Consider the following 22,320-nt stretch of genomic DNA (forward strand, 5'->3'; position numbering starts at 1 on the left):
TATGAACATTCCTGAAACTTTTTAATTCAGATTTCATCTCATTTTTAATCACAGTAATTCACATACAAAAAATTATTTTCAACATTCACAACATTTTAAATAACACACTTTAAATACAAACTCTTCCTATCCTACACCACAGAAGTTACTTTATCAAAGAACATGGGAAGGGACGTAAAGCCGTTGGTCCCATGTGTTGTGTAACGCATGTAAAAGAACCTAGTGCACTTATCGAAAAGAGAAGGGGTTCGCCCCGGTGTTCCTAGTTATGGCTGCTTAATGCGCCGTAGCACCTTGTAAAACCTTTATAAGTGCTACATAATTGGTTCTCAGAATCCATCACTGCAATAACCTATCTTTCTGAAAAGTTGTATATTATACTCAGCGCCTTGAGTACCTTGTTTGGTAGATACGTGCGCTAAATAATATTACTATTATTACATAATAACAAACTGAAAAACTTCGGGCACACTTAATTTAAACACAACAATTAAATACAAACTTCTTCCTACCACAAATTTACCTAAAGTATCAAAGTACACTGTTACAAAAATTCTTTAGTACACACTTTATTTTTAAACTGTAAAACGTGTCAAATCTACAAACATCTTGCACATAGAGTGCCCCAATTGACACTTGACAATCAAACATTCTGTGCGGGTGGACAGCCTTGAACGCAGCAAAGCCAAATATCAGTTATCAAAAACGTTGACTTTGGAAACAATTTTCTTCTTTACTAACATTTAAATTTGTCAAAAGTGCCTCACTGGCAAAATGCAAACAAACATAGTTTTTTATTTACTTGTATAAAAACTTTGTTCAGCCTCTTCATTTGTGACAATATTTAACTCAAATGCCTTTATTTACGGCCCTGGGGCGAATTTCACAAGGAGTTAGGACTAGTCTTATCTCGAGTTAGGACTAGTTACTCGTCCTAACTTAGGACTATCCATGCAATTTGTATATCTCCTAGGACTAGTCCTAAATTAGGACTAGTCCTAACTCTTTGTGAAATCGACCCCTGGGTCCTCATATACCAGGAAAAAAAATCGTTATCAGAGGTGATCGAGACATTGTCCCAAACAACTTTTTTTAAGAAGTGATATTTGCAGATCCTCAAACTAAAAAGCAACAAAAAGATGTAAGCGCGTTTTTAGACTGTCGGCAACAGCTTCCCCTTAAAATGTAATTATCTTTCAGGTCTTAGGGATTGCAACATTAGGAATACCTATTGTACACAATTCATTATTAAAGTTGGACCACACACTCCGACAAAATTCACCCTTATAGACACTGGACACTATTGGTAACTGTCAAAGACCAGTCTTCTCACGTAGTGTATCCCAACATATGCATAAAATAACAAACCTGTGAAAATTTGAGCTCACTCGGTCGTCGAAATTGCGAGATAATAATGAAAGAAAAAAACACCCTTGTCACACGAAGTTGTGTGCTTTCAGATGCTTGATTTCGAGACCTTAAATTCTAAACCTGAGGTCTCGAAATCAAAGTCGTCAAATTACTTCTTCCTCGAAAATTACTCCACTTCAGAGGGAGCCGTTTCTCACAATGTTTTATACCATCAACCTCTCCCCATTACTCGTAACCAAGTAAGGTTTTATGCTAATAAATATTTTGAGTAATTACTAATAGTGTCCACTGCCTTCAAGACTCATTCATGATGTTATGCTAATGAGCTAAGTGTGTTCATGAGGACTGCTGTTGATTTGCCTAATGGCATCTTCAGTTACTTGACGTCCTTCGTCCAGAACTTCTTGGGGTATCAGAGAAGTTGCCGCCATCACCTGCAGAACACACACAAAGAAATAATGAACTCGAGATCAAGTATATACATGTAAGAGATGTTAAATTTGCATCTTTTTTTACCCATACACCGATGTGTGTTAAGCACTGTATACTCAGTACTTTCCCGAGTCCACTGAAAAAAACCCATAGGATTCGAACTGCCTCTAGCTACCGGGCAACCTTGGTAGTCTAGTTGGTAAGACACTGCTCTAGAATTGCAAGGGTCATGGGTTCGAATCCCAAGTGACCCATTCCATGAGCAGGGCACTGGGAGCTGACCCAAGTGAGCCCTTGGAATGCTGTCAAAGCTATTAGAACGTACCGGGGGCAGACCAGGGTCTGACCCAGGAAAGCAATATCGAACGCACCCATTATAAGCTTGCCTCAAACTATTTGACATAGCAACTGTCTCGATAGTCTGATGAATTCAAATTTAAGTGGTAAATTGTGATCAAGCATGTCATTGTACCAGACATTATTCAAATTGAATGATTGCATAGTTGGAGTGATGGGTTCATGTTTTACCTGCTCTTTTGGGGTCAGGATCTCAAAGTCTTTGGGCAACATTTCTTTTGTCACACTCCCTGCCTTCAGAATCTCCTCCAGCACATTCCTGCAAGATGACAAAGTAATTATCACATAAATAAATAATGACGATTTCAGGCTTTGAATAAGGGAATCAATGTGTGGTGAAGAGGTTTTCAACTAGTGGTTTAAAGCCATTATACACTTTCGGTAAACAGTTTTGTCCAAGTCCCATACTTCGTGTATCACAACTTATATATAAAATAACAAACCTGTGGAAATTTAGGCTCAATCGGACATCGGAGTCGGGAGAAAATAACGGGAAAACCCACTCCTGTTTTCGCGCGTTTCGCCGTGTCATGACATGTGTTTATAACAAATCCGTAATTCTCGCTAACGAGAATTTATATTGTTATACCGTTTTCTCAAAAAGTAAAGCATTTCATGGACTAATATTTCAAGAGAAGTCTTTCACCATTACCTTCTGTAAACCCTGTAAATTATTTGTAAATCTGTGAACTTTTTTTTTTTTTCTGTACCGAAAGGGTCCAATGGCTTTAATCCCAGCGAGGCCTGGTTTATGGTCAAAAAGTAAAATAAACGCAAAAATTATAATTTTTCAATGATTTCTTTCAACACAACACCCTACCAGCTATGAAATGGTAAGGCCCAGTCAAGGCCCTCGGGTAAACAACTCCTTATAAGGGAATGCTGTGCGTGTCGCGCATATTGCGTGATGTGGGACAACTGTCTCGGCCGTTACTCTTGACCAATAGGAATGAAGAAACTGCCTTATAAGCACAGGTGCAAACTCGGGTGTCACGCCCATGTTTCAACACTTTTTACTGGTCATAAACAAAGGTTTATACACACCCACGTGACGTGCTCTCCACCAATAGGGATAGCGAAACTGTCTGAGGTATTTATGAATTTCGTTTTTTGAAGGGGCACAGCAATTTTCACCTGGTAAGAGGACCTTTTTTGAGGAAAATGAAAGTTTGTATTGGAACTTTGCAGAGGGCACCACAGCAAAGAGGGGGGGGGGGCTACCCACCTATAGTTAGCCGTGTTCATAACTTGGCTGCTGACTGCTATTGTTTCCATGTCGTTGTACGCTTGGTGGAACCACCCGGTTGGTATTATGAGGAGCTCCCCGGGGTGCTGGGTGAAGGTGATGGCCCTCGCTTGGGCAAACATTGGGTAGGTCTGGAGATCCGGATCAAAGGCATCTATGGGGCTAAAAAAGGGAAACAGGATTAGAATTTGAAATAATATTATTCTCTCTATTTTTTTTGTATTTTTGTTATGCAAGTGGAAGTGTCGTGACCGAGCGGTTGAGAGCACCGAATTCAAACTCTGGTGTTTCTGATTGTGATTTCGAATCCCAAGCCGTGACACTTGTGTCCTTAAGCAAGACACTTAACCATTGCTTCGTCCTTCAGATGGGACGTAAAGCCGTTGGTCCCATGTGTTGTGTAACGCATGTAAAAGAACCCAGTGCACTTATCGAAAAGAAAAAGGGTTCACCCCGGTGTTCCTGGCTGTGAATGCTGTATGCGCAATAGCACGTTGTATACCCTTATAAGGTGCTACATAATTAGGTCTCATCGCTGCAGTAACCTATCTTTTTCAGAAAGTTTGTATATATATACTCAGCGCCTTGAGTACCTTTGTTGGTAGATATGTGTGCTATATAAGACTTTTGATATTATTAAAGACACTAGACACTATTCGTAACTGTCAAAGACCAGTCTTCTCACTTGGTGTATCTCAACATATGGATAAAATAAAGAACCCGTGAAAGTTTTAGCTTAATTGGTCGTCGAGGTTGCGAGATAATAATGAAAGAAAAAATACTCTTGTCACACGAAGTTGTGTGCATTTAGATGGTTGATTTCGAGACCTCAAATTCTAAATCTAAGGTCTGGAAATCAAAATCGTGGAAAATTACTCCTTTCTCGAAAACTATGGCACTTCAGAGGGAGCCGTTTCTCACAATGTTTTATACCATCAACCTCTCCCTACTACTAGTTACCAAGTAAGGTTTTATGCCAATAATTATTTTGAGTAATTACCAACAGTGTCCACTGCCTTTAAGTGTAGCTCCATGAAATTTGACTCGAGTCTGGCGCTCCAAACCACCAAACTACGACAGGCCATCCCTCTTACCTGTTGTATTTAAAACTTTTCAGTGGAAAACCAGAGAGGCGGTTGGGTAAGACGTACAGGAAGTCATCTTGGCCGGGTGGGTAGAGCTTCCATTTCTTCAGCCCTTTGAACACGGCGTTGGTCCCGGTCCAATTATATGGATCTGTAAAGATGAAAAAAGATGAAATACAGAAATACAGAAATGATGATTAAAAAAAGAAGAAAAAAAAAGAAAAAGGGAAATAAACCGAAACTTAACTAGAGATTGAGTGTGTGTGAAAACAAAACTAGCCCACTTATTGCAAGTACTGATTTGCTTGCGAAGATAACAAGGTTTTTTTGTATGGCTTTTATATTCATTAAAACAGATGTAAACAATTAAATGGAGAGCTAGTCATAGGAAAGGCTGGGGAGAGAAACAATAAAAAAAAAAGATTAAAAAAATTCTGACGTTAGTCAAGTTGGTCAAATCTAGTCATACGAGGGCGTGCCATAGACCTTATGCATTGACTTTATCCAGCCGCCATCTTAAAGGTAAAACGGTGACGAAACAAGGTGAGGGCGCCCTAATGAAATGACGTCATGTGCATAAGGTCTATTACGAATTACTACTGAGCGCACTGTATTATTATTATTATTATTATTTATTTGACCTCAACAAATACAAGTACATCAGTAAGCACAGCAAAAATTTAAAAAAACGAAAAGCAACGAACCAATCAAAACAATAACGAATACAATAAATAAACCAGCAATATATATACACAATCTGCTAACCACAACAAGCGTCTTGAGCAAAGACTACCATGCAGTAAGGAATGCTGTAGAACACTCACTTCATCTCAACACTACAACCATGCACACAAATACAACATCCAGCCAAAACAGAAAGCTTAGTGTACGCGTCGGTTTTTGTCAACTGTAACATTCCGAATAATAGGCGGAGCAAAGCCTATAAAGGCGATAGCTGAAACAATGGGGGACTGTTAAGGACACTAGGTGGCAGCAGAGCACTGGGTGAATCCATTGTTCCTGGAGGGGTGCACATGCTAAGACCTAAAACCTTTCAAGTGCAGGAATAACACAAATGCAGGAAGGTTGGCCACTCTTTGGGTGCATTCGATTAGCTTGACACTGCGTCGACCCCCCCGGTGCTCATTCGGGTGAGCCCCTGACAAGAGCTTATCGAACGATCACTCACCCTCTCGTGGTGAGCCCCTGGAATGACATTGAAGCTATTCGAACGAACCGGAGGCAGATCGGGGTAGACCCGGGGAAGCTACTCGAACTCTCCCTACACTAGCCTCCAAGCTCAGTTTTAGAGCTACATGTACATGCCTTGCAGGCCTTGTACCGGCCCTGTAGCCACAAAAAACACAGCAAAACACCAACTAATGTACATGTAGTTTACAGATACATGCAGCCGGGAGTATCTAGTTCTTAAACTAACCAATATGAAGGCTTGACCGTGAATACCTGATTCCCCAAAGGAACATGGCATTCCACAGTTGAATCTTCTTGGGGAATAACTTCAAGAAGTCCCCAGCCCTGTTACAATATAGCTACAGAAAACACAACAAAACACCAACTACAAAGCTTGATATAAAAACCATGCAACTTGGAGGAAAAGATTTTGGTTCTTAATAACTAACCAATATGAAGGCTTGACCGTGAATACCTGGTTCCCCAAAGGAACATGGCATTCCACGGTTGAATCTCCTTAGGGGATAACTTAAAGAAGTCCCCAGCCCTGTTACAGAAAACACAACTAAACACAAACTACAAAGCTTGATATTAAAACCATGCAATTTGGAGGAATAGTGTTTGTTTCTTAATAACTAACCAATATGAAGGCTTGACCGTGAAAACCTAGTTCCCCAAAGGAACATGGCATTCCACGGTTGAATCTCCTTGGGGAATAACTTAAAGAAGTCCTCTTCTAAGTATATCTGTTTGCGATCATGGAGGAACCGGGAACAGGATGGTAGCATGAATTAACTATTATTTATCAAAATAATTATAATGAATTTGTAGTTTCATTTATGAATTTACAGTATAAATTAATAACCAAGTTTTGTAGAGAAGATCAGGGGCCAATTTTATAGAGTCGCTTAAGCAGAAAGTATTGCTTAAGCAGAAATAAGCAGGATACCAGTCACAAATTGTATTTGTGATATGGTAGTTTGGCTGGTAACCTTATTCTGTTAAGTATATTTGCTTATGGTTAGCTCCTTTTTGTGCTTAAGCAGCTGTATGATATAGGGCCCTGGCCTAGAGTTTCATCTTTGAGAGGGCAAGGCCATTTTCATTTTGCAAAGGGCACTTCCATTAGAAACTCTTAGAGTTTATACGTGAAACGTTTGAAGGGGCACCAAGGCCAGAAGCAGAGCCTACAAATCTCCATGGCTGTTTTACACTCACTACACTCACTGAAAGTTAAATACATTTTGGTTACTTATTCAGTTTTAATCTAAATGATCTCTTTTATACTCACTACACCCACTGACATTTGAACATACTTCAGTTACTTATTCAATCCAACCTACAGGATCTCTTTCATATACTCACTACACTCACTGAAATTTGAACATACATGTACTTCAGTTACTTATTCAGTTCCAACACTCTCTTTTATACTAACTTCACTCACTGACATTTGAACCCAGTTACTTATTCAGTTTCCACCTACAAGAAGATCTCTTTGATCAGTCACTGACATTTGAACCCAGTTACTTATTCAGTTTCCAAGTACAAGATCTCTTTGATCAGTCACTGACATTTGAACCCAGTTACTTATTCAGTTTCCACGAACAAGATCTCTTTGATCAGTCACTGACATTTGAACCCAGTTACTGATTCAGTTCCAACCTACAGGATCTCTTTTATGATCAATACATTAATGGAATACTGTTTTTATACAGCGCTTTTCACACCCGGAGGGCTACTGAGTATACTTCAGTTCAACTCTATACAAAAAGAACAGGATGCATCCTGTCAATAAAAAAACCGAAGAAGGAATTCAAAACTTACCGAAGAACCGATATCATTCTGAAGGTCAGGTCTTTGCGGAATAAAAAGTTCATCTTCGACGTAGGTCCAGCTGCGAGGATTTCTTTCTTTAAGATGTTCAATGAAAGTTTTGAGGGGAATTGAATAACTCTCCGCCTGGTCCAATCTGCCCTGTTGTTAAAAAACAAATTATGTGAACAGGACACTATTGGTAATTGTCAAAGACTAGTCTTCTCACTGGCTGTATCTCAACATGCATACTGTGAAAATTTGAGCTCAATCGGTCATTAAAGTTGCAAGATAATAATGAAAGAAAAAACACCCTCGTCACGCGAAGTTGTGTGCTTTTAGGTGCTTGATTTCGAGACCTCAAATTCTAAATCTGAGGTCTCAAAAATCAAACTTGTGGAAAATTACTTCTTTCTCAAAAACTACATCACTTCAGAGGGAGCTGTTTCTCACAATGTTTTATACTATCAACCTCTCCCCATTACTTGTTACCAAGTAAGGTTTTATGCTAATAATTATTTTGAGAAATTACCAATAGTGTCCACTGCCTTTAAATCATTATCACAAGCAGGGAGCCGATCCTTACCTCAACGGCTTTCATAGCGACTCGTTCGTTGGGGTAGCTAGTTGCAAAGAAGTTCTTGTCCCATCCCATGGCTCCCCAGTGCTGAAGGACATCTTGTATGATTACAGGTCTTCGAAAAGAAAAAGTGAATGGAAACTATTTCATTACTTATAATAATTTGGGGGGCCAATCATCCTTACTTGCAGCTAAGAGCTGAATTGCGAAGGACGCAGCTACAACGTGTTCGAGAAGCAGGCATCCAAGGGCGCCTTTGGCTGCCAGCCATATCAACCCATTATGACCACACGGACCACCGCCAAGATCAAAATTGTTTGATTTTTCCCAAGGGAGGAGAACCAGATGGTCGTGAAAACCCTCGCGGCACAGCAGAGAACCAACGCACAACTTAACTCACATAATGGCCCTGGCCAGGAATCAAACCGCGGTTACCTTGGTGAGAGGCGAGCGCTTTAGGCACACGCCAACCATGTCACCCACTAATTTTACTTACTTACTTAGCTGTTTAGGACAGGGTTTTCCTTGGCCTCCTTGAGAAGACTGGTCTTTGACAATTACCGAAGGTGTCCAGTGACTTTTATCCTTTAGTAAGGAAGAGACTGGTGAAAGCGATGGCTGGTCTTTGACAATTACCAAATGTTTCCAGTGCTTTATAAAGGAGCACGTCACGTGGGGGTGTTAAACGGTTGATAACGACCAGCTGGAGCTGTTTATAACCGGCTGGCTTCCGCGTGTTGGGCGCGCAAGAATATCACGCAGAACGCAATTCATAGCTATTAGTAACAGCGCGTAATCTAAGCGCGCGCGCGTACACACAACCAACGCGCATCAAACAGATTCTTCACAAAGTTTTTGAAAAAAATATTTAAAACCATAAATTTTCAATTGTTAAAGTGTCTATATCTGTATTTTTTTAAATGTTTTTTAACAAAAGGGCATCTATAAATGGGAATAAAAGAGTAGTGACTCGTTACGTTTAAAACATTGCAGGGTCGTTGCCATTCGATAAAGGCCCTCACCTTCAGCTCGAGCCTTTCTCTCACGGCAACGACCCTGGCGGGTTTAAAGAGCCGTTTAAGAACTCGTTGCTACCCTTTTATTCCCTTATTTAAGTTTCAGTAAATGTCCCTTGTCTTGTTTACCTTTTACCATCATACAGTTGTCGGAATTCTTCCAGACTTAGATTACTCCGTCGCTCGATGACATCGTCAAAATACCACCCACTGGACCAAGAATGCTGAAACTGCAAAGGATGTATCATCTTGACATAATCATAGAACACTTGTACATCCCCATGCTTTAAGCCGGCGATCGTCAGAACAGCAACCAGGCCGATGAAAATCCAGTGGGGGTAGTACTGAGGTTGGAATGCATTGTTTATCCTTCTGGCGCGGGAATGGCTTGCTCTAGGTGGCGTTGGGTTGTCAGAGTTCGGTGTGTTGCTGGTGGCTCTGACTTGTTGGTAGGTAGAGGTTGGCGGCGGGGTTGTTGTTGTGACACCTGCTGCATTTGAGTTTTTATTTTTGCGTCTCTTTCCAGATGGCATGGTGGTTTTGATTTTGTTCATGAACTTAAGTGAACCATTAGTGTTCGGTAACTAGAAAGAAAAAACAAAAATAATTTCATATTGAAAGTTGAAACCTTCCAACATGACTAATAAATACAGTAGAATGATGGAATAAACTGCTGGCATTACTGTGATAAGACAGATGACGATGTGTAAAGAGAGAGAGCCATAACACTAACAGCCAAACAAGGTGGGATACACTGTAGTTGGGTGCATGGGTTTGTTTGTACTGGTATTACATGGAAACTAAAGACACTGGACACTATTGGTAATTGTCAAAGACCAGTCTTCTCACTTGGTGTATCTCAACTCAACATATGCATAAAATAATCCAACCTGTGAAAATTTGAGCTCAATTGGTCGTCAAAGTTGCGAGATAATAATGAAAGAAAAAAACACCCTTGTCACACGAAGTCGTGTGCATTTAGATGGTTGAGACCTCAAATTCTAAATTTGAGGTCTCGAAATCAAATTCGTGGAAAATTACTTCTTTCTCGAAAACTGCGTCACTTCAGAGGGAGCTGTTTCTGACAATGTTTTATACAAGGTTGTAGCTACCACGGTCGGAGCCGGTCGGCTATCACCGGCCCCAGCTTTTGCCGACCGGGATCCAACAAAAAATATCAAACTCCGACCGGCATAAATTTATGTAAAACTGTTTTAAATGCCATTGAAATAAGAGAAAAATAAAGAAAACAATCATGTAAAACTCCTAATTAGATGTGTATTTTATTTCTGTAAAAACAATCAAAACAATTTTCTCTCCAAAACCGCGATCTTCTCCGTGATTGTTGTTTAAAAATAAGCCGCTTGAATGCTGCGAGTTCATGAAGTACTAAAAAAAGCACGCACAATCTCCGGCGTGCGTGTAGTCCATGATGCACAAAACCACATGGTAATACTCACACGGTCACCCACTGGTTCATGCAGCATGCACAGCACATAACACACAGTCTTAACCAAGATTCCGCACGCTGTGATTGGCCATTGATGGCTGTTAATAAATCCATATTCATGATCTTCTTGGCTAGCCTTCTTCACAACACACGCTCACGAACGGAGAATTTGCGAAGAATTGGCGAACGTTGTGCATCACGCCTGCAGACTGTATGCACAATGCACAGCCTTGGAGGAATTCTAGTAACATGGAAAACTTCTGCCAACAGAGGGCGTTGCAGGCCAAAGTTCATTGAATTATTTCTCAATGTGTGTTGTTGACCGATCGTTGATTCACGAAGATTTTGTTGCAAACGGAGATCAGAACATGTTCAAAACAAACAATTCTCAAACAACAAGTTCATTCAAATGGTTGTTGATAATTTAGGGCATAAATTAAGAGATAAAGTCGTCCAATTTTAGGGACTTCACTTCCGTGTTTTTTTTAATATTTTTTTTTAGTTTCAATTTTTTTGTGGTACCATGCAGCAGGCTAGTGAAAAAACCTGCGGGCGATCAAGAATTTTGGTTGACTCGCCCGGCGGGCGGTTGAAAACAAAGTTATTCTGATGGGCGGACAATGTTGGTGGAGTCGTCGAAGTTGCATTAAATTTTTATTTAGAATTTTATTTAGGTGATTTTCCTGTCTATTAATACTTGTTGAAAAAAAAAAAAAATGAAATGACAAGAATCAATTTTTGAGTTTATTGAATGCACTTCGTTGAGAAATTGTCAATGAATACAGTGTTTCTCAGTGAAACATGGCTTGTCTATTTTACTAATGTGCTCCTTTTTGAAATGGAATAGTCTAGATTTTGCGGCAGTGATCGGACATGTGTCCCGTCATCCTGTGTTTCTCTCCACTCTGCATTGCCTTCTGATGAATATATGCAACTGCAAGCTTTTCAATTGATAAATTCAACACTCAAAAATTCTGCCTAGTAGTCTACCTACCCTATTTTGAGATGGGATTTAAATCGTAAACAGAATATTAATTTTATTTATTTTACCTTAACATTTTACTTTAAAACTTAATAAGTATTTATTTTCTATGGCTCCCTGAACATGTTTTTTCCTTTGACAATGGCTATGTCAAGGCACAAATAGGCAAGAGAGAGCCTGGAGAACCCATCAAAGCTTAAACAAAACCTAAAAATCTTCAGCTTCCAAAGACGCTGCCCCTGTTGATCCCACCGGGTTGTGAGGCGCTACGCTGCCCCTACATGTACACCCACCTTCTCGACCATGCTCTCGACAAAATTAGCCGGCATCCAATTTGCCCTAGCTACAACCTTGGTTTTATATATATATCAACCTCTCCCCATTACTGGTTAACAAGTGAAGTTTTCTGCTAATAATTATTTTGAGTAATTACCAATAGTGTCCACTGCCTTTAAGGCTACTGACATTGCAAACATCAATTGTTTTAAAATGTCATGAGTCTGTCATGAGATGAGTACAGAACCTTAGTTAATGTGTCTAATTTTCTTCCTCGTGGTCTAACTACATGATGTAGGCAGGCAATTACAAAAATCAGAGTCAGACTGCAAAGTACAGACAGACCATGGCCATGGAGGAACAAATTAGGAATAAATTTATTCCTCCATGGACAGACAGACATGATATGCTTAGTTTTATAATTTAGGGGCCTTTGTTTTTACTATTTAATAATAGAGTGATCAGGCTGGGAGTAGAGAGACATTCTTTATTAGGCCTACTCCTAAAATCCTATTAACAGAGGGAAGAGCATGAATGAAGAGACTGACTGAGAGTGCCGAGTGGAATTTCTCTGTTGTTAGTCAACTCAAAATCAAATACGGTATTTTATGTTCTCTATTTAAAATATTCCTTGGCCAAGGTCTAGCAATTCATGTAACACCAACATAAACTAAAAACTGTTTTTATATTACCTTTTTCCACCGTCAATCGGCAGAAAACATCTATCGAAACAGACGCACACCAACCCGAAATTCACATAATTACAGCGCCACCATTTGGTGAATCATGTCCAACTTTGACAACAATTTATTTTTTATCAACACTCATTGTTTTTTTAAAAACTAAATCAGCCTTGGTTTTACAAAATTACCGCCAAAAGTACATTGCTCCGAACGAAGTTTGATAAGATATAAAACTTTACATGGCTAGAAAAAAGAAGGATGAGTTTGCAAAATTTGTGAATAACATTATTGTTTGTTGAGCACTGATAAGCAAGTCTAATGTTATCATTTATAGGTCAACGTTTGAGAGCTGTGCGTGTTTAAAGAGGGTGCGGGACCCTAAAAATAATGTTGGTTCTCGAATTTTTTTTTTCTCTCGTCACGCGTCAACAACGGAAATGAGTGAGGCATATAATTGTTATTATGGATGGAGGAAAGGGGGGGGGTCAGCTTTCAAGACAACAATATTTACAGATCAAAGCACATGATGCATTCTAGTGGTTTTTTTTGCAGGAAATATAAATTGTAAATAAGTAACTGGGTTCAATTGTCAATGAGTGAAGTTTTGAACTATAATTATGATTCTGGAAGTTGGACAAACTTTTCACAGACAGAATGGAAGAGGAGAGGAGTACCCCTTTGAAAACCAATCAACGCATTGTTATATCATGGAGGATAAATATGGGGCGCCGTTTGTCCATTAATTGTTTGACACTTTTAAGGCATGTTTTTACCATGGTTTACAGCAATTAGATGTAAACCATAGAAACTGTTGCCAAATCCTGTTATGGTTTACATACCAGTAAAGTATTTGTTGTGTATAAGTTTATGGTTTACAAACCATGAACATACAAAAAACATTTACAAATCATGGTTCATAAACCAAGAAAATTTACGCATCTTAAAAACATGGTTTATAAACCATAAAAAATGAAGCATCAAATTCATGGTTTACAAACCATGAAAATTGAGACATCTAAAAAACATGGTTTATAAACCATGCAAATTGAAGAATAAAAATCGTGGTTTACAAATCATGGTTTATAAACCATAACAAATGAACCATAAAATCATGGTTTGTGACAATGGTTTATAAACCATGAAAATCGAGACTTCTTAAAAAACATGGTTTATAAACCATGAAAATCGAGACTTCTTAATAAACATGGTTTATAAACCATGAAAATTTACACATCTCAAAAACGTTGTTTGTAAACCATAAAAAAAAAGTGCACTTACAAATCATGGTTTACAAACCATAAAAATGTGCACTCAGAAATCATGGTTTACAAACCATAAAAAATGTGCACTCAGAAATCATGGTTTACAAACCATAAAAAATGTGCACTCAGAAATCATGGTTTACAAACCATAAAAACCTATATGATCGTCACAACTAAACCTCCTTCCCAATTCTGATCGGTCCCCATTTCCCCCATGCCACGTGCGAGCCAGCAATGATGCAATGCACCATCACGCTGTGATCAATGCACCTCGTGTGTTATGCTGCCAGCCATAGCAAGCATTCATAGAGCTATTATTGCAACAGCATTACACAACAGGTGCATTGATCACAGCTTGACACACATGGTGCATTGCATCATTGCTGGCTCGCACGTGGCCTGGGGGAAATGGGAACCGATCAGAATTGGGAAGGAGGTTTAATTGAGACGATCATATAGGTTTTTATGGTTTGTAAACCATGATTTCTGAGTGCACATTTTTTATGTTTTGTAAACCATGATTTCTGAATGCACATTTTTTATGGTTTGTAAACCATGATTTGAGAGTGCATATTTTTTATGGTTTGTAAACCATGATTTCTGAGGGCCCGTTTTTATGGTTTATAAACCATGATTTGTGAGTGCACATATTTATGGTTTATAAACCATGATTTCTGACTGCACATTTTTTATGGTTTGTAAACCATGATTTCTGAGCGCACATTTTTATGGTTTGTAAACCATGATTTGTAAGTGCACTTTTTTTATGGTTTACAAACAACGTTTTTGAGATGTGTAAATTTTCATTGTTTATAAACCATGTTTATTAAGAAGTCTCGATTTTCATGGTTTATAAACCATGTTTTTAAGAAGTCTCGATTTTCATGGTTTATAAACCATGTTTTTTAAGAAGTCTCGATTTTCATGGTTTATAAACCATTGTCACAAACCATGATTTTATGGTTCATTTGTTATGGTTTATAAACCATGATTTGTAAACCACGATCTTGACTCTTCAATTTTCATGGTTTATAAACCATGTTTTTAAGATGTCTCAATTTTCATGGTTTGTAAACCATGATTTGTAAACCATGAATTTGATGCTTCATTTTTTATGGTTTATAAACCATGTTTTTAAGATGCGTAAATTTTCTTGGTTTATGAACCATGATTTGTAAATGTTTTTTGTATGTTCATGGTTTATAAACCATAAACTTATACACAACAAATACTTTACTGGTATGTAAGGATTTGGCAACAGTTTCTATGGTTTACATCTAATTGCTGTAAACCATGGTAAAAACATGCCTTAAAAGTGTCAAACAATTAATGGACAAACGGCGCCCCATAGATAAAGGGGACAATGGAGGAGGTGCCCTTTTCAAACCACAGTCCACTTTGATAAGGGGAGAATCTGGGAGGGCCAATGCCTCTTTAAAACCATAGTCCACGTTGTTATATACGAGGATCTCACTAAAATTGACAATTTATTCTTGATAAAACTGAGCAGCCTACCACATGCGGATTCGATCAGTTCTCTGCTGTGCCGTAAATTCATTCCTCAAAATGCCGACCACCAAAGGAAAGAAATGGGTGCTGAAGCAACACTTCCAGGGCATGCCGAAGCGAAGCGACATGGACCTGGTGGAGTTCCATCTTCCAGCAGTCACAGACGGGAGTAAGTGCATGCTCTTTTCGCTGTGTGATTTTGGCATAGAGCAATGGTTTTGATAACGTGTGTGTGTGGTGGCCATTTGTACTCGTTTGTTATTTTTTCCTTCGTGGTTTTCTTCCATTGTTTTATAAAGTGTATGGCCCATGGTTGGGTGGGTGTGTGACCATGGATGGGTGACCATGGGTGTAGATCATGGAGGTAGAACCTCTGTTCGTAATTTTAGCAGGCTAGGTACCATGGCTAGTGGGCCCAGTCGATTCGATCGGTTGCACCCCTTCGTTGCACAATGGTTGCACCACCATTACATGAAGAAAGAATGTTTGCACGTTGCACCCGGACCCAATGACTGCCGAGAAGGGGGGGGGGGGCACAGTTAAAATTATAGGCCCAATGACTCTATCAAAACCATGACTATGCTCGAAGCGAAGGCGAAGCGAAGGCGAAACTGAGGGCATGGCCATGGTTTTCCATCAATATTTCTTTTTAAGCAGTCAAATATTTCCGTTTTATACCGCATAAAGATTCGTCTATATCATTCAACAACTACGGTGAAAGGTCGTCTGCGAACGAAGAGGTCGCGCCGTGACACGGGACGCTAGTTAATGATCCATTCGATCGTGTGTTAGTCTTTAGTCGAGGCGCTGTGCCTAACCATTGCCTAACCAAGAGCTTGTTCATCGTGCTGTACCAGTTGGCAGACGTCTGTAGCTAAGCCCCCTACTATTACTTATTATGTTTGGATAAATCTGACTGTTTACATCCAAACCAAACAGTACACTCCTATAATAAGGTCGATAGCCCTTTTCTGATTTTAACACAACTTAGTTGCCTGCTCATGACGTTTCTATCCCAGCTAAGTCTTGCCCGGAGGCCTTGAAAAGGCATGGGTGTATGAACACTCCATGGCGTGACTGACTTCTGCCTTGTCGAGAGGCTATGGGCTCGGGTCATCGTTTTATAAGCAGATTAACTTTTAAAGTATTTTTGTCAATATTATTTGTGTTACTCTTGTGTAGCTGGGATCACGCCCCCCAAAAATAACTTTTGTCATCGATATTTAAATACCCCCAAAATGCGTTCAAGGCACTGGACACGTTTGGTAATTGCCAAAAAGACCATGAATTATTGTATTTCACTTGGTGTATCCTAACATTATACAAACCTTTGGAAATTTGTGGTCAATTTGGTCATCGCAGTTGCAAAAAAAATAATGAAAGAAAAATTACCTTTGTGGTATGCCTTACAGTCAATTTCAGATGCATAAAATAGTTGGGTGAGAAATTACTTCTTTCTAAAAAAAAAATCTAACGTTACTTCAGAGGGAGCCGAAGTTCTCATGATACTATCAACAGCTCTCCATTGCTCGTTACCAACTAAGTTTTTATGCTAACAATTGTTTTGAGTAATTACAAATACATGTAGTGCCCATGCCTTTAATTAAGGCCTTTGTAAAACCACAGCCAAGTCTTGGCCCAGGCTTTAACGTTGCTTTTTCTGCGCACGTCCCAGTAAAAGCCAACACCGTGGACTCGAAAGAACCCAAACACAATCCCTTTATTTCGCCGCCATGCCACTGTGTGTGGCTTTTGTTCCCAGTCAATGCCCGTAAGTTTAAAGGAACTGTACCGCTCTACAAAATTGCTGGTTCTTATTAAATTATATTGCAATTGTTTAAAGAAAGTTTTTTTGCAGTCTATTCTTTAGTTGGTCATGCCATTTTCAGTGGTAAGTTAAAACTATTAAAATGTTGTGTTTTGAATAAAACAAAACTTACAAAATAATGATTTGACTCACAACACAGTGGTGGATCGTAAATTTTGCTGATATCCGTGTGACGTCAGTATGGGGGTGGGACTATATTTAACATTTGGTGTTTCTTAAATTGTGATTTTTTTATTTCACAGCCGTTTTGTTGGAAGCTGTGTACCTCAGTGTGGACCCTTATATGAGGTAAATAACACAAATATTTTCCTTCTGTGTTGGTTCAACGTAATAATATGCTACTAACTCAATTATTCAGTATGTCAATAGCTTAGTAACTCAGTTACTCAGTAACATTATAGTATAAACTCAGTAGCTCTGGTAACTCTGTAAATTAACCTTGTATACTCAGTAACTTGGTATTCAGTGTACTTCAGAGACTCATAACTCAGTCTCAGTAACTTTGTAACTCTTCCTATAAGTAAACTTAATTACTCAGGAATATACCACGGCAACTTGTTGTTCTGTAACTCAGTAACTCAATAACCTTATTTACTCAGTAACTCATTTACTCAGTTACTCAATAACCTTATTTACTCAGTAACTCATTTACTCAGTACTCAATAACCTTATTTACTCAGTAACTCATTTACTCAGTACTCAATAACCTTATTTACTCAGTAACTCAATAACCTTATTTACCCAGTAACTCATTTACTCAGTAACTCATTTACTCAGTACTCAATAACCTTATTAACTCAGTAATTCATTTACTCAGTACTCAATAACCTTATTTACTCAGTAACTCAATAACCTTATTTACTCAGTAACTCATTTACTCAGTACTCAATAACCTTATTTACACAGTAACTCATTTACTCAGTACTCAATAACCTTATTTACCCAGTAACTCATTTACTCAGTACTCAATAACCTTATTTACTCAGTACTCAATAACCTTATTTACTCAGTAACTCATTTACTCAGTACTCAATAACCTTATTTACTCAGGAACTCATTTACTCAGTAACTCAATAACCTGATTTACTCAGTAACTCATTTACTCAGTACTCAATAACCTTATTTACCCAGTAACTCATTTACTCAGTACTCAATTAACCTTATTTACTCAGTAACTCGTTTACTCAGTACTCAATAACTAAAGTAACTTAGTAACTTAGTATTTACTTAACAACTCAGTAACTCAGCAATTCAGCCACTCTGCAGATAAGAGTTACTCGGTATAAGTCAGTGGCCTAAAGTAACTCAGTAACACAGTAACACTGCAGTACTCAGTAGCTCATTAACATAGTAACTCAGTAACATGGTAACATAACAAGAGTTACTCAGTAATCCAATAACGTTTTTCCTCAACTGTTTTCCTTAGACCGTACACCGCAAGATTCCCAGTTGGAATTACCATGATCGGAGAGCAGATTGCAAGGTAAACAAAAACAACCAAATTATTTAGGTGTTGTTTTGTTCAGGTAAGATTTCCTTTAAAAACAGAATAAGAAGCCAGACGGAGAAGGGGAGGCGAGGGAACAGTTGACTCTATACCAATCGTCCCTTCGGAAGAGAGAGAAACAAAAAACTTTCTTAAGTTTGACAAAAAATGTATTTTATTCCTCGAACAAAAGATATTGAGAAAATAGGGACATCGCCAACATAGGGCTATATAGCTCAGTTGGTGGAGCGCCGGCACTTATGTATATGAGCTTTCAATTTTTGTTTAAAATAATACGTATAAATAGTCATTACAAAAATTTGTTAATCTGATTTGCCGCAGATCATTGTGATAACTTCCCCTTAGTTTATTGTTGTCATTATTACTGTTTTGTAAAGATTAGGCTAATAAGACTTTCTATTTGATAAAATTGTGTGTTCTGCTTCGTCTATTCAGGGTTATTGAAAGCAAGAATGACAAGTTCCCCGTTGGGACCAATGTTTGCACCCGTGCTGGCTGGGTTACACACTCTGTATCAGACGGGGAGGGGCTGATAAAGATCCCGCCCTACCCAGCCGGTGTCCCGCTCTCCCTCGCATTGGGTACCATCGGAATGCCTGGGTAAGTACTCAGCACCCCACACACCCCACCCCGATCCACCACACCCAACCCCACCCCATCTCCCGTTGGGACCAATGTTTGCACCCGTGCTGGCTGGGTTACACACTCTGTATCAGACGGGGAGGGGCTGATAAAGATCTCGCCCTATCCAGCAGGTGTCCACTCTCTGTCGCATTGGGTACCATCGGGTTAGTACTCGGCACCACACAACACCCCAGCCCATCCCACCTCACCCAACCACATCCCACACAACCCAACTCGAGTTGCTGGTACACATCAGATCTAGACGTGTTCCGTTGCGCGAGCGTTTAGGCGAACGAGTTGCCGGTGGGTGGTTTCAAATAGGCGGACAACTTAACTTAGGTAGACGATTTTCTTGTTATGAAAATAGTGTTTTCGGCGGTTTTTGGCATTTTGTAGGTGGAGTTGAAACATTAACTCATTAAGTCATTTCGTGATGTACAAACGAGAACTGAATTAAACCTCAACACAGCAAAAAACGTGCACAATTACGTCATTCCGTTTTTGTTTTTTATGTTTTACTTCTTTTTGTTTAATGTGAACCGAAAAGTTGTAAAAAAATCGTCTTCAAAATTTTGTTTCGAATACCATTTACAGCATTTTAATTATTGTTGTTGTTTATTTCTTCTTCAGGTTTACAGCTAATTATGGCCTTGTGGATATTTGCAATCCCAAGGCGGGTGAGGTTGTTGTAGTCAGCGGTGCGGCCGGCGCAGTCGGTTCCGTAGTCGGACAAATCGCTAAAATACTGGTAAGATTTTTGTTCTTCTTCAATGTGTTAAACTGAGAGGCGCTGTACGCTATTGTTTAATTGCCAAAGACCAGTATTTTCACTTGATGTATCCCAACATAAATAACAAATCTATGAATATCTGGGCTCAATTGGTCAATGATGTTGACAAAAAACGAAAGAAAAAATACCCTTCGCTGCCAAACTAATTCATGCCTGATGAAGTCTTTCTTGGATTAAAATATTTTTAAGCTATCAACAGATGCCAATATTTTGAGTAATTATACCAAACGTGTCCAGTGCCCTTAATACAAAATTCAAACCACATAAATTTAATTGGTTTATTTATGAACAATTCTCTCCGAATAGGGCTGCAAAGTGATTGGTTATGCCGGTTCTGACGCGAAGGTAGCTTGGCTGAAGGAACTTGGTTTCGATGAAGCATTTAACTACAAGACGGTGGACCTTGACGCAACATTAAAGTCGGCTGCACCAAATGGTGTGGACTGCTACTTCGATAACGTGAGTTTTAAATGCTTTAAAATCCCTTTTCAAATCTATTTATAGATTGGTGTTAGTATAGTACAATTTGAATGCACGAAGACTAGAGCAAGCTTCTGTTTTCCTCAACGCGTTTCTTGTGACAAGGAACAGCACGACAACAATAATCGTTAGTCGTGGTCTTGATTACAGCCGTTCATCTTGGTACTTGCTTCACATAACATGACCTCTATCTGGCTTACACCAAAAGGCACACCCGAGCTTTAATTTGAGAGTCTTGAGGACAAGGCTATCTAACTCATTTTCGTTTACATCTTATTGAGACAGGTCGGTGGGCAGTTTGCGACCACCGTTCTGAACAACATGGCTCGTTTTGGACGCATCGCATGCTGTGGCGCTATTTCCAGCTACAACGATACAGCTCCTGTGAAATGTACGTACATGTATATTAATAGATCATGTATATAATAGACCATGGCACTGCAGCCGATTTCACGAAACGCTATAAATATAGGAGTAATCCTATCTCGAGTTAAATACCTCTTTCTCAAAACTACGTTATTTCAGAGGTAGCCATTTCTCACAATGTTTACAATATCAACAGCTCTCCAATGCTCTTAACAACTAAGTTTTTATACTAAATAAAAGTTATGTTGAGTATTAATTACCAATTAAATTCCAGTTTGTGATAATTTGACTCAAAACTACGTTATTTCAGAGGTAGCCATTTCTCATAATGTTTATAACATCAACAGCTCTTCAATGCTCTTAACAAGTAAGTTTTTATACTAAATAAAAGTTATGTTGAGTATTAATTACCAATTAAATTCCAGTTTGTGATAATTTGACTCAAAACTACGTTATTTCAGAGGTAGCCATTTCTCATAATGTTTATAACATCAACAGCTCTTCAATGCTCTTAACAAGTAAGTTTTTATACTAAATAAAAGTTATGTTGAGTATTAATTACCAATTAAATTCCAGTTTGTGATAATTTGACTCAAAACTACGTTATTTCAGAGGTAGCCATTTCTCATAATGTTTATAACATCAACAGCTCTCCAATGCTCTTAACAAGTAAGTTTTTATACTAAATAAAAGTTATTTTGAGTATTAATTACCAATTAAGTTCCAGTTTGTGATAATTTGACTATTTTTTTCTTTCCAAAGTTCCGGCCGTCCATGGCACTATTGTATTTAAGGAACTGAAGCTGCAAGGCTTCATCATATCAACGTACGCAAACCGCTGGCCGGAGTGGATGAAGCAACATATCGGATGGGTTAAAGAGGTGAAAGACTGATGCAACTCTAGTACCTTTTTATACCATTATTTTGTGTTGTATAGAAATGCCATAGAAGGGGAACAAAACCCCATTGAAAAACACTAAACGGGCCAGTGGCAAAATTGATCTAGGGCTACATGTAGAGAAACCACAATTGCTTCCAGTGTATAATGATAATATAGACTGGTCCCCTGACCTTCCGTTATGATAAAAACAGTGCAGAAAATATTGCTTAAACATTTCTGCTGAGCAGAAATGAGCAGGATACCAATCACATGGTAGGCCTACATGGAGACTGCATGGTAGTTTGGCTTGTAACTTTATTCCGGTAAACATAACATTGTATTTTGATTAGCATCTGGGCCCAATTTCATAGAGCTGCTATGCACAACAATTTGCTTAGCATGAAACCTCTTCCTTGACATCACAAGGATTACCAACCAAATTTCCGATTTTTGCATAATTATTGCTTGGTACTGGTATTCAGCTGTCGTTTAGTTATCCTGAAAATCACAGTGAAATTTGGTTGGTAATCCTGTTTTTATCAAGGAAGAAATTTCATGCCAAGCAAGATTTTGTGCTTAGCAGCTCTTTG

The 22,320-nt window shown here is 38.8% G+C and overlaps 2 protein-coding genes across 4 annotated transcripts in view; one reads left to right on the forward strand and one right to left on the reverse strand.

Annotated features, from left to right (window-relative positions):
• LOC139953508 (uncharacterized) overlaps positions 1-22,320 on the reverse strand; it is a 25,001-nt gene continuing 2,681 nt past the window's right edge. The window contains exons 1-9 of one of the 2 annotated variants that reach the window (XM_071952941.1): positions 12,494-12,575; positions 9,223-9,677; positions 8,084-8,192; positions 7,510-7,659; positions 6,323-6,428; positions 4,501-4,642; positions 3,386-3,568; positions 2,332-2,419; positions 1-1,805 (exon numbers count right to left, since the gene is read on the reverse strand). In XM_071952941.1, coding sequence (XP_071809042.1) covers positions 1,698-1,805; positions 2,332-2,419; positions 3,386-3,568; positions 4,501-4,642; positions 6,323-6,428; positions 7,510-7,659; positions 8,084-8,192; positions 9,223-9,647 — 1,311 coding nt within the window. In that variant the 5' untranslated portion in view covers positions 9,648-9,677; positions 12,494-12,575 and the 3' untranslated portion in view covers positions 1-1,697. Of the gene's footprint in view, positions 1,806-2,331; positions 2,420-3,385; positions 3,569-4,500; positions 4,643-6,322; positions 6,429-7,509; positions 7,660-8,083; positions 8,193-9,222; positions 9,678-12,493; positions 12,576-22,320 lie in introns of those variants that run through there. The other variant, XM_071952940.1, reaches the window with a different exon arrangement.
• LOC139953509 (prostaglandin reductase 1-like) overlaps positions 15,174-22,320 on the forward strand; it is a 19,716-nt gene continuing 12,569 nt past the window's right edge. For both annotated transcript variants that reach the window (XR_011787982.1, XM_071952943.1), the window contains exons 1-8: positions 15,174-15,424; positions 17,326-17,371; positions 18,510-18,566; positions 19,026-19,190; positions 19,845-19,962; positions 20,311-20,463; positions 20,770-20,875; positions 21,613-21,731. Coding sequence is in view for 1 of the 2 variants with exons in the window: in XM_071952943.1 (XP_071809044.1) it covers positions 15,265-15,424; positions 17,326-17,371; positions 18,510-18,566; positions 19,026-19,190; positions 19,845-19,962; positions 20,311-20,463; positions 20,770-20,875; positions 21,613-21,731 (924 nt within the window). In the remaining variant the exon portion in view is untranslated. The remainder of the gene's footprint in view (positions 15,425-17,325; positions 17,372-18,509; positions 18,567-19,025; positions 19,191-19,844; positions 19,963-20,310; positions 20,464-20,769; positions 20,876-21,612; positions 21,732-22,320) is intronic.

Source organism: Asterias amurensis, chromosome 22, assembly GCF_032118995.1.
Source record: "Asterias amurensis chromosome 22, ASM3211899v1".
Taxonomy (NCBI): domain Eukaryota; kingdom Metazoa; phylum Echinodermata; class Asteroidea; order Forcipulatida; family Asteriidae; genus Asterias; species Asterias amurensis.